The sequence below is a fragment of the Corythoichthys intestinalis genome, chromosome 8 (genome assembly GCF_030265065.1).
Source record: "Corythoichthys intestinalis isolate RoL2023-P3 chromosome 8, ASM3026506v1, whole genome shotgun sequence".
Lineage (NCBI taxonomy): Eukaryota > Metazoa > Chordata > Actinopteri > Syngnathiformes > Syngnathidae > Corythoichthys > Corythoichthys intestinalis.
Window position 1 is genome coordinate 45,191,753 of NC_080402.1, and position 12,721 is coordinate 45,204,473.

Consider the following 12,721-nt stretch of genomic DNA (forward strand, 5'->3'; position numbering starts at 1 on the left):
TGAACATCAAGAGATACGTTTGTAACTTTTTTTAAGTTGAGGCAAGTCATAAAAAGTCCTGACCTCACACTGATTTAGCTGTTATGGCATTACCTCAAGACGATTAATTCCCACCAGACATTTCAGGAATCTTGAGACACTTTCAGACATTCCCTGAAGTCCAGTAAAGTGATGGTGTTTCTTCTGCTTGAGTCACTTTATCTTAGTTTCTCAAATATCCAATACTTTTCCTTGTCAATTTATACAACCATCTGTTGATACGCGTGTCAGTTTGTCCCATTTGAGTTCCACTTTATTCAAACAAATTTACAGTGTATACAAAAGTGAGTACACCCCTCGCATTTCTGCAGATATTTAAGTATATCTTTTCATGACACAACACCGACAAAATGACACTTTGACGCAATGAAAAGTAGTCTGTGTGCAGCTTATATAATAGAGTTAATTTATTTTCCCCCTCAAAATAACTCAAAATATAGCCAGTACTAGCTAAACCCTGGCAACAAAAGTGAGTACACCCCTTAGAAACTACATCCCTAAATGTCCAAATTGAGTACTGCTTGTCATTTTCCCTCCAAAATGTCATGTGACTCGTTAGTGTTACCAAGTCCAGGTGTGCATAGGGAACAGGTGTGTTCAAATTTATAGTGCAGCTCTCACACTCTCTCATACTGGTCACTGAAAGTTCCAACATTGCACCACATGGCAAAGAACTCTCTGATGATCTTAAAAGACGTATTGTTGCGCTACATGAAGATGGCCAAGGTTACAAGAAGATTGCCAGCCCTGAAACTGAGCTGGAGCACAGTAGCTAAGGTCATCCAGCGTTTTCAAAGAGCAGGGTCCACTCAGAACAGGCCTCCAAAGAAGCTGAGTGCATGTGCTGAGCGTCACATCCAAATCCTTTCTTTGAAAGATCGTCGCAGGAGTGCTATCAGCATTGTTGCAGAGATTGAAGAGGTCGGGGGTCAGCCTGTTAGTGCTCAGACCTTACGCCACACTCTACATCAAATTGGTGTGCATGGCTGTCACCTCAGGAGGAAGCCTCTTTTGAAGACATTACAAAAGAAAGCCAGCAAACAGTTTGCTGAAGACATGTCAACAAAGCCCATGGATTACTGGAACCATGTCCTATGGTCTGAGGAGACGAAGATTAATTTTTTTGGTTCCGATGGTCTCAAGCATGTGTGGCGGCAACCAGGTGAGGAGTACAAAGATCAGTGTGTCATGCCTACAGTCAAGCACCGTGGTGGGAATGTCATGGTCTTGGGCTGCATGAGTGCTGCAGGTGTTGGAGAGTTACATTCCATTGAGGGAAACATGGACTCCAACATGTACTGTGAAATACTGCAGCAGAGCATGATCCCCTCCAGAAACTGGGTCGCAGGGCAGTGTTCCAGCACGACAATGACCCCAAACACATCTTCAAGATGACCACTGCTTTACTGAGAAGGCTGATGGTAAAGGTGATGGACTGGCCAAACATGTCTCCAGACTTGAACCCAAAACAACAACTTTGGGGGATCCTCAAGCTATAGGTGGAGGTGCGCAAAGTTATAAATATCCGGCAGCTCCGCAACGTCATCATGGAGGAGTGGAAGAGCATTCCAGTGGCAACTTGTGAAGCTCTGGTCAACTCCATGCCCAGGAGAGTAAAGGCAGTTCTGGATAATAGTGGTGGCCACACAAAATATTGACAGTTGACATGTTGTATGTTAATATTGACAACTTTCACTAAGAGGTGTACTCACTTTTGTTGCCAGGGATTTAAATTTTAATGGGTATATTTTGGGTTATTTTGAGGGGAAAATAAATTAACTCTATTATATAAGCTGCACACAGACTACTTTGACTACTGTCAAAGTGTCATATTGTCAGTGTTGTCAGACCCGTGCCGTCCATAAGGCAATTTAAGCAACCGCTTAAGCGCGCACCAGTGTCCCAAAAGGCGTCAAGAAAAATATTCAAATAATATTTGATGATAGCAGTATTCAAAAAAATATACAAAACAATAAAACAAAAGAACAACAAAACTGTTCATAATAAGTTTTTGAATAATAATGAAATAATTTTTCTAGAGTGCCTTCTGCCTTGTTCGTTGTCTTTTTTTGTATAATAAATTACAAAAAGATAACGTGCTTTTTCAGTGTGAGTGTTTAAATATATGTGGTGAAAATAGGGGGGGGGGGGCAATAAATATGTTGCTTAGGGCACCAAATTGGTCAGGAACAGCCCTGAGTGTTGTCATATGAAAAGATATACTTAAATATCTGCAGAAATGCGAGGGGTGTACTCACTTTTGTGATACACTGTATTACTCTAGACAATAGCTAGGGCAAAATAGTTAAATTAGACACCTCTGACCTGCAGCGGAAGCTCAAAATGCCTTCAAACATGAGCACATGTGGATCTGTTTGGCTTTTCAAATTAAAACCAACTTTTATTATGTCGTGTAATAAATACTTGACCGCTTTTTTTGAGACACAGGGTGCCAGTCAGAGGTGGGTAGTAAAGCGTTACATTTACTCCGTTACATTTACTTGAGTAACTTTTGGAGAAAAATGTAGTTCTGAGAGTATTTTTACAAAGCCATACTTTTTACTTTGCTTGAGTGGATTTGTGAAGAAGAAACGCTCCACTACTTTGGGTTTGCACTAGTCGTTACATTTTTCCTCTTAATTCTATATATTAAATCTTTTTAAAAAACATACATTTCTTTGCAAGAGACGCCAACAGTGGCACTACCAGTTTCACCAAGGAGATGTCGCAACAGTAATCACATGACTCCATTATACCAATCAGTCACAAGCTTGCCGGTTTTTGATCAGGCCGGCTTATTCAGTCAAGTGGCATTTTTAAAACACCGTTAAAAAAATTATGCATTTGACAGAGAGCACTGCCGTCAACATGACTCGAAATTTCGGATTTTAACCTCTCTCCAAGTTTTAATTTGGCACCGACTGACCATGGAAAACCGCAGATATAATTCTTTTCGAGGAAAATATATTTTCTCCACTAGGCTTGCTCTTTGGAATAATGCTGCTTCAATTATTATTATTTTTTTGTATTTCTTTGGCTTAATGTGGTTATGTAGTAGGTTATGGTATTCTTCTTCAAATGATCAGTTCAGATCAGTGTTGTTTTTGGCAGCCATTTTAATTTTCGTCCTAGTCTTAGTCTTATGGACGAAAATACTTATTAGTCTTGGTCATATCTTAGTCATTTTAGTCATTTCAAAATGTGTTCGTCTTTGTATAGTTTTAGTCGACAATCCTCAAAATGTTTTCGTCTTTAACTTCAAGAGTTTTAGTCCATGAATAAATAAATGAATAAATAAATAAAAGGTTTCCAGCAATTTTGAATGAACATGACAGACGAGCACATAACTGTAGAGTCTACAAGGACATCACCATTTTCATGATGATAATACGCACTCAACAGGCAAACAGCGCATTATTTACAATTAATAAAACTCACCTGGACGCCACAAACTACGTAAAATGTTTTCGAGGAGTTTAAGAAGACACCGATTCACCGCCCTAAATGCTAATGCAAATGCGAACACTTTGCTAATGCTAAAAGTTAGTTTAGTATGTGATGATCACTCAGCACAGAGCTTTAAAGGCTAAAACAACATGGCATATCAAGCCAAGATAAGAAAGAAAAACTTACCAAGCAGCACCTTACACATATGTTTCAAAAAATGAGCCTGGAATGGGCGCAGTGTACTCACCGGCCGATGAGAAAGCGTGTGTGAGGCTTTGCACGTCACATGAGTGACACGACCAAACACAGCTAAACGCGTTCTAACAACACATACAATAAGAAAATATAGCACATTGCGAATTTATGACGGAAACTGTGGCGAATTTTCATCTCGTTCTCGTGTCGTCAGATGACAGCTGGCCTCCATCTCGATATGTTTTAGTCTCCCAAGACACGTTTTCAACGCGTCATCGTGATGTCATTGTCATGAAAAAATTGTTTGTTGACGAAATGTTTTCGTTGTCATCATTGTTGGCGAAAACAACACTGGTTCATTGAGATAACCGAAAAAAAAACCTTGTTTAAAAAAATCGAACATTGTAAGCAGTTACTAACAATGTTACTCGTTACTTGAGTATTCTTTTCACCAAATACTTTTTTACTTGAACTTGTGTACATTTTTTGGATGACTACTTTTACTTTTACTTGAGTAATAATATTTTGAATTAACGCTACTCTTACTTGAGTAAAATTTTGGGTTACGCTACCCACCTCAGATTCCAGTATGGGTCACACCAACGGCCAACCTCCGGGATCATTAATTGAAGCCCAGGAAGTTTTGAAACTAGGCATTGACACTGGAGGCTGGCTTCTAAACAGAGCAATCCTCCATAGCCAGTCATCATGACAATTGCGAAAGTTGTCCCAATTTTCAAAGGAGGAAACTCACATGAGTTCAATAACTATAGACCCATTTCAATCCTGCCTCAGTTATCCAAAATCCTCAAAAAACTATTCAACAACAGACTGGACAAATTCATAACAAAGAATCATTTACTACATGATAGCCAACACGGGTTTAGGAAAAACCTCTCCACTGCGCAGGCACTCGCAGAGTCAGCAGAAATTATCACGGATACTATTGACCAAAAACAATACTCCATGGGAATTTTCCTGGACCTAAAAAAAGCCTTTGATACAGTTAACCACAAGATCCTACTCGACAAACTAGAGAGATTTGGAATTCGAGGCGTTGTACTAGATTGGGTACGTAGTACTGGTGCACGATAATTATTGGTCCGATAACAGGAATTATGACGTCATCCCAATAAATCCAATAACATTTATAACAGGACCGATAATATGTACTGTTCTGGCTTTACAGTTTCTAGTATGGGAAATAAGTTGACCATTTGCGGGCCATTGCTCCCACCTGCTGGTCAGAATAATTCACTGCATCTATTTGTTGTTATAGTAGTTTGGTTCAATCACTTACACATTGCGGTGTCTAGCGGTAGCATTGACAGTCGTGAATGCTTTCTGTTACGTTTCCACCTCGGAAATATATGTAAGTATTTTATGTTTACTAAAACATATGGATGTGCAATATATGTTTACTTCTGTGGTGAAGGGTCATATGTACAGAACTTCATAAATTGTGTTGTAGAAGCCAGCCAATGTTTTATTAGCTCAAGCTAGTGTGCTATGCTATACATATAATAGTTGTGTATATAAGTTTATTGTGCAGTTTGTTGTATATTGAGGATTGAATATGTGTATTTTTCTGTTGCACTTTCACAATATTAAGACGAGTGTCTTCCCATAAAAGCAAGGAAAGACTAAGCCTTGTGGTTTATGGAAGTGCATTCATTCTTAGCTGGCTGACGGGCAGTGCAGAAGTGAACCGCACTGTTTTGTTCATGTCATTATGTAAAATCTGATGAGATCAAAGGCAAATCTTTGTTGAATCCAGCACTAGTTTTTTTTTTTTTTTTTTTTAACCTCCAGGTGTTCAAAAACTAAGGTTATACATTTTAAAAATTATATATTTATTATCGGTTATCGGTATCGGCTTTGAGGAGCAGGAAGTTATCGATATCGGTATCGGTTTCAAAAAATGGATATTGTGCACCCCTAGTATGTAGCTACCTACCCCTAGTACGTAGCTACCTACAGTGGGGAGAACAAGTATTTGATACACTGCTAATGGGTTTTCCCATTGGCAGTGTATCAAATACTTGTTCTCCCCACTCTACATACCCGGTCGCAATATGTAACATTTGATAGGTGTAAATCAACTACACGTCAAATCACATGTGGTGTGCCGCAAGGCTCGGTCCTGGGACCGAAACTGTCCATCATATACATAAATGACTTATACAAAGCATCTGAACTACTAAAAATGGTACTTTTTGAGGACAACACCAATATCTTTTGTTCAGGGAAGGATCTGACAAGTCTCACTAAGCAAATAAATGCTGAACTAGCAAAAGTGCAGCAATGGTTCGACGCTAATAAATTATCTCTAAATCTCGAAAAAACTAAATACATGCTATTTGGCAGAAAAGGTCTCAAGAAGCACTTAAACTTACAAATAAACAATGTGATGATACAAAGAGTAAGGCAGCACAAAGTCTTAGGTGTAGTACTAGATGATTTACTAACATGGAAGTCCCATGTGGACCAGTTGCGCAATAAGCTTGCCAGAAGCATTTCTATTCTCTTTAGAGCCCAAAATATGCTAGATGATAAGGCTCTCCAAACTCTCTATAGTGCACTTATCTTGCCGCATCTTAGCTATTGTTCGGAAATTTGGGGACACACATAAGGTTCACCTCTATCCTCTTTTGATCTTGCAAAAGAAAGCGATTCGGATCATTCCCAATGCACCGTGCAGAACACACACAAATGAGCTCTACATCAAATCCAAACTATTAAAACTTTATGACCTGATAAACTTCAAAACTGTTCAAATGATGTACAAGGCCCACTCAAACTGTCTCCCGCCTAAACTACAAGTTCGCTTCCAACTGAGGGAATCCAATTACGACCTGAGAGGAAAAGGATTGTTCTCTTATCAGAAAGTCAGAACAACCTTAAAATCATTTTCGGTTACAAACATTGGCGCTCGCCTATGGAATACCAGTGACCCAGCACTTACGAGTATGAAATCATTTGGTTACTTCAAAGAGACTTATGAGAAAAGCATTTTGAGTCGCTACTTGCACACCAGCTGTGATAACACATAACACTTTTGCCACACACACAGCCACAACAAAATGTTCGCACAACAAATAGATGCTGGAATGTCAGGGACAATGACAAAGCCATAACTTTGTACGCCCTGAAACTCAGACCACTAATCTGCTTGTGCACAAGACTGCTGTGTGACCTCAACAACCGCTCACACGCTGAGTTCACTGGACAGAATTTTCTCAACAATGCGGCCTACTCCTAACCAACGGCCATGTCCGGCCAACACCTTACACTAATCGACAACATTGCTTAAGTGCCATGCAATTAATAACTTTTGGGAAGATAATTCATGTGAAAAAGGAAAAGCTCATGTAATGTGATGTATGCAACTCTACCATGTTTGATTGTGCGTCTTTAGCTGTATGGGGGACGGGAAAATGATAAGCATATGCTTCTCCCGTCTGCCCTTGTCTTTCTTCGGTTCTGTCTTCCTTCGGGCAAATCATATCACATTTTATAATTGTCAATGATACAGATGATGATGATGACAATAAATATTTCGTTCATTATTTCATTTATCATAAAACACTCAATTTCATCATCAAACTAAACAAGTTTAAAGCCTGGAACAAACTTTAAAGATGTGGACTATATGGTGACACTATTGCTTTATGACAATTGGAATGTGGTGTTTTTGCATCACCACAATTGTTAAATTGTAATCTCTCATTAAAACATTTCCAAATGTACTGTAGAACTTTCTAGGTCACGACCCCTACTGCCTCAGAATTCTATCTATGCCTCAAATGATTTTGATGAGCCCATCGGAAGTGTGACTGTCCACAACATTTGTTGGGTGGAAATTCACCTCATCCCCTTCCTCATTAATATTCCATTCTGCTGGAAAAAGGCAGTGGAGGTGTCTCCTGCAGTGAAAGTAGACTGTGTAATTTTTCTTATTTGATGGAGTAAAAATCACTTACTTCCTTTGGTATGGATGGAAGGACAGCATTGTATGTGGGAGAGTCACCTCTCTTTAGAGATGGCCTTTCGACCTTCCCCGAGATCTCCCCTCTCTTTCAAGCTATCGGGCTTCTATGTCAAGAACACGCACATTTTTGTCCCCAATCGAGTTCTCCTTCTCTTTTGAGGTACAGGTAGACAGTTGTGTCTTGACCCACGGAGCAAGGCCATCTGCTCAGTGGTTGATTAGTCTCCCCAATATACGTATGCATCTATGCATTCCTAGCAGCAGTCGACCAGATTACGTTTTTGTGTATGAGGGTGTCCGGTCTTTTGGGTGTATCAGCATTTACTTTGGTCACTGTTCAACATGTAATGCTTTACATGTGGAGCAATGCAGGGCAAGCATCACTCAATTTAGGTCTCTTATGAAATCTACCTCTTCAGAACAGGAGGAGGAGTTGGATTTGTGTGCGTGTGTGTACGCTTGTGTTTGCACCATGTTAATTGAATCACAAGAGGAGCAGAAAGGATTTTTTTCCTCTCGCTCTCTGGTGAACGTCCCTTGCTGGGTGGTTGCCGTGGCGATGGTGACATCACTCGCATAACCATTTCTTTCTCATCTTCGCTTGTTTGGGCTTCTCTGAAAAATATGCTCCTTCCTCCTCGTCTCCCTCCTCCGCTGTTGCCAGGCAACAGCAGTCAATCACGGCAACAAGCAAGAGTGACGGTCGCTAGGCAACAGGGTCCAGTCAGTGGGCTTTTTCACATCCTCGAGCAGATGTTGACATTTTTACATGCTAATAGAAAACTGTTCTTACAATCCTGAAGTCATTTTTAAAGTTATTTACATTCTCAGTTTGAAGTATGACTGAATATAATGATTTAGACGTAGTCTGACCAGTCACGAATGTTTCGAAGACTAATTATCGAACGACCAACGGAAAAAAGGTCACCTGACCAATCAAGCAGATGAATTTTGAATTGAAAAATGTGAATAATTAAGGGCATGTTTTGTTGTTTGCTTCCAGTGTTTTATTCTTGGTTTCTTTCAGATTTATGAACAAGCGTGTTCCTTCTAATAAGAGATACCAGCCCACAGACTACGAGCACGCAGCCAACTGTGCCACGCATGCGGTAAAGCACATGCACACACAACCACCATTTATTATAGTGATAACGGACATGCAACCGCATTAAGTGGGAAAAGATGCTCACGGTATCGATATAGAGAGCAGTGATCTGCTCAGCAGATCAGACAAGGATGTTATTACCTCTTTCAACAGGAGAGGGAGACATAGAAGGCGAAGACACTTCCTCCTGTGTGTGTTTTAAAAGTGCATGACACTTTCCTCTTTTCCCTACATTTTAGATTTTACTTCTTTTTTTTGCCGGAGACGCCAACAGTGGCTCAACCAGTTTCACCAATGAGACGTCACAATGATAATCACATGACCACATTATACCAATCAGACACGAGATTGCCGTTCTATGATCACGCCGACCTGTTCAATCACGTGGCGTCTTTAAAGCAATGTAAAAAATTAAGCATTTGACAAAGAGCGCCACCGTAAACTTGACTCAAAAGCGCAGATTTTTTTTATCTTCCAGTTTTTATTTGGTACCGATTTACCACGAAAAACCGGATGTATATATTCTTTTTAGTTTCATAATAAGAAATATGTTTTCCCCACGAGAGGGCACTCATGCTGTTTGGACGAATATTACTTAATTTCTGTGCAGTGGTACCTCGAGATACGATCGCTTCGACACACGATTTTTTTCGACATCCGACATAAAATTTGACTCGCTTTTTGTTACTCCATCCGACGACATGCTCGAAATAGGACGACATGACAGCACCGCAGACAAACGCACGGCGGATTTTCTTGTGAGAGAAATCAACACAGGTTTCAAAAAGGTTGGTACAGGTGGTGTAACAAGGAAAAAGGTGACGCTTACCAATGAAATGATGATGCAAATTATAGAAAAATATGAGCGTGGGGTGCGCATCCGTGAACTGACTCAACAATACATCTCCACGGTCCTCCTTCGACCACCGTTCGCCAGTCTTTATAAATTAGGATGACAGTTATTATTGTGGTAACATTGCCAAAGAAATCGCCAGCTTCGTCAGGTTTTTATCATTTATTTCAGAACTTATCCAACAGAAAAGTTGACGGTGTTCTCAAGAAAACATTGAAAGTGAAAGTGAAACTCTCAACCTCCACCGCTCCCTCTCCTCTGTCACGTCAGCCGCGCGGTGCGTTCAGGTACAGCAGAAAACGTCCGCCACATCAGAACCCGATTCGTTATATTGTTACAGGAATTATAATTTATTATCATATTATTCCAATTTTTATTCATAATTTATTTGTTTTGCTATGTGTAATTGCCATTTGTAAAAGTACCAGCAGTATTTATTAAGTTTAGTGTAGGTTTTTGGGCTGTGGAATGAATTAATGGAATTATAATGTATTTTTATGGGAAAATCCTGCTCAACATACGACCATTTCGACTTACAAACAAGGTCCTGGAACGAATTAACTTCGTATGTAGAGGTAACACTGTATTTACTTTTCTCTCGACAGAATTTAATGTTTTGTTGTTGTTGTTGCACCTCTTTGGCTTAATAATAATATTTTTTTTTTTCTAGAGCGCTTTTCATGCCACTTGAAGAAGCTTAATATAGTGTAGTACAGTACAATAATAACAGTTCATATAGATACCTTTGTGCTGAGAAAAAAAAATACCATTGTTTGAAAAAAAAAAAAAAAACATCTTAAGCAGATACTCACAATGTTACCCATTGCTTGAGTATTCTTTTCACAACTTCTACTTGAGTCCATTTTTTGGATGACGACTTTTAGTTTTATTTTTTTATTTCTATTTATTTATTTATTTGTTTGTTTGTTTATTTATTTATTTCTTCAGCATTGAAAAATCCGAACAAACATACAGCATTTATATGTGTTTACAATTAATTCAACCCGAAAAGAAAAGGGCAGACGGGAGAAGCCGAAGCTTATTGAAACCCGCCCCCAGTATACCATATAGGACCAGAAAATATCGAATAACAATTTTTGACACTCAGATTTCGTAGTGATTACAAGTTTTTTTTTTTTTTTTTTTTTTTTTTTTTTTTTTTTTTAATCATCCCCTCTGATTGTTCATTTTCCCAATAGTCTATTGCCGATTGTGGCAATGTGCTCGTTATGTTGATTAGATCCAGTAGATTAGTTCATAATTCAGTTGTTAGTTTATTCAGTTGATTCGATCCAGAAGATAGGGAATAGTTGCGGACCGATGGCAGGCCGTGTCCGCCACCCCCCTTTCGTCGAATTAATCCTCGTCGCAGTTTTCATTCCTTGCTGCCTCCCGACGAACATTCATCTCAAGGTTGCACAGCTTCGTAGTAAGTTGCATCGCCATATTTACTTGAGTAATATTATTTTGAAGTAAAACTACTCATACTTAAATTAAATTTTAATTTAATTCAATTTTGGCTACTTTCCCCACCTCTGCTCAGTTCGTGGAGCAGGTATGACTTTGACTGTTCTCAGGGCTGGCAGAGCTCATTCCAACTCACACTGTCTGTCTAATCTAATGCAATCCAATATAATGTCACATAATATAATCTCATATAATTTTGAACATGGTCACGAAATAATTTTAATCTATGAACATATGGAACGAATATTTGATATTGATGGCATGAGGCCTATAAAACAAAATAACAAATGCCTAATTTAATTTTATGTGTGTGTGCAGTTATGGATAATTCCGAGCCTGTTGGGCACCTCAGTGCTGCACTTCCAGTCGGACGACCAATGGGAGTGCATGTCGGCCTGGGTGTATGGCGCCGGGCTCAGCTCGCTCTTCACCATCTCTACCCTTTTCCACACTGTGGCTTGGAAGAAGAGCCATCTACGGTACACGCACATGCACCCACGCATATGCCCACACTTGGAGACACATGTACTCGCATTTACACAGGCACACAAACAACAGTCATAAAAAACACAAGCAACTTGACTGATGCAAATAAAAACAATCACACAAACGCACTCTCAGACAAACATAAACTGAAACACGCTCATAAAAATGCACTCAAAAGCACAACATAACATTCACACAAACACAAATAAAAGCTTACATACAAACATTTTAGTGCACGCACAAACAAAGCAACATATGCACACATGGAAAAACACACACAGAAAACGCACACAGACAAAAACTTAGTTGCTTACATTCAAACCAACACACGCACCCAAGAACACACTAACAAAACAAAATGCATATACCAAACAATACACACGGTGCACCAACTGTGCATGTGTTTGTGTGCTTGTTCAGGGAGGTGGAGCACTGTTTTCACATGTGTGACAGGATGGTAATATATTTCTTCATTGCTGCCTCCTACGCGCCTTGGTGAGAAAACTATATTCTATACACAAAAAGACATGCACATGTAGCAATCTGTTTTTTGAACCTGATAGGCTCAACCTAAGGGAACTTGGACCCTGGGCGAGCCACATGCGCTGGCTGGTGTGGGTTATGGCACTGTCGGGGACCACTTATGTCTTCTTCTTCCACGAGAGGTTCCTTTTGTTTTAAGTTTTCAGTCATTTCAAGTGGCTATGTTTATTTCTATTGTGCGAGGCTATATTATCATGACTTAAGTTAACATCAAGGTCTGAATTGTACTTTTTAAAGGTTTGTTGTACCTCCTGCAGGTACAAGCTTGTGGAGCTGATCTGCTACACAGTGATGGGCCTCTTCCCCGCCTTAGTCATCCTGTCCATGGTGAGCATGCTCCTTCAATAAATGGTTTGGGCCAGGGCGTAGGTTTGCATGGGGACAGTAAAGACATACCACTACCAACTTTTTAGGATGCTCAAATTGTCCCCACAAACTTTTAAGCAACCTTGTTTGCATTATATAATGACTTCAGTTATATAGGTAATTTAGACTGTCTTCCAATATGTTGTTAGGATAAAATTGACCTTGTCGTTATTAGTGAATTATTTTCATGATGACTTACGTTTACCCCTTTTCACTTGCTGAATGTGCC

At 39.5% G+C, this 12,721-nt stretch overlaps 1 protein-coding gene across 1 annotated transcript in view; it reads left to right on the forward strand.

Annotated features, from left to right (window-relative positions):
* LOC130921007 (monocyte to macrophage differentiation factor 2-like) overlaps positions 1 to 12,721 on the forward strand; it is a 28,510-nt gene that overhangs the window by 6,891 nt on the left and 8,898 nt on the right. The window contains exons 3-7 of the mRNA XM_057844600.1: positions 8,700 to 8,781; positions 11,416 to 11,576; positions 12,004 to 12,078; positions 12,147 to 12,248; positions 12,384 to 12,453. Coding sequence (XP_057700583.1) covers positions 8,700 to 8,781; positions 11,416 to 11,576; positions 12,004 to 12,078; positions 12,147 to 12,248; positions 12,384 to 12,453 — 490 coding nt within the window. The remainder of the gene's footprint in view (positions 1 to 8,699; positions 8,782 to 11,415; positions 11,577 to 12,003; positions 12,079 to 12,146; positions 12,249 to 12,383; positions 12,454 to 12,721) is intronic.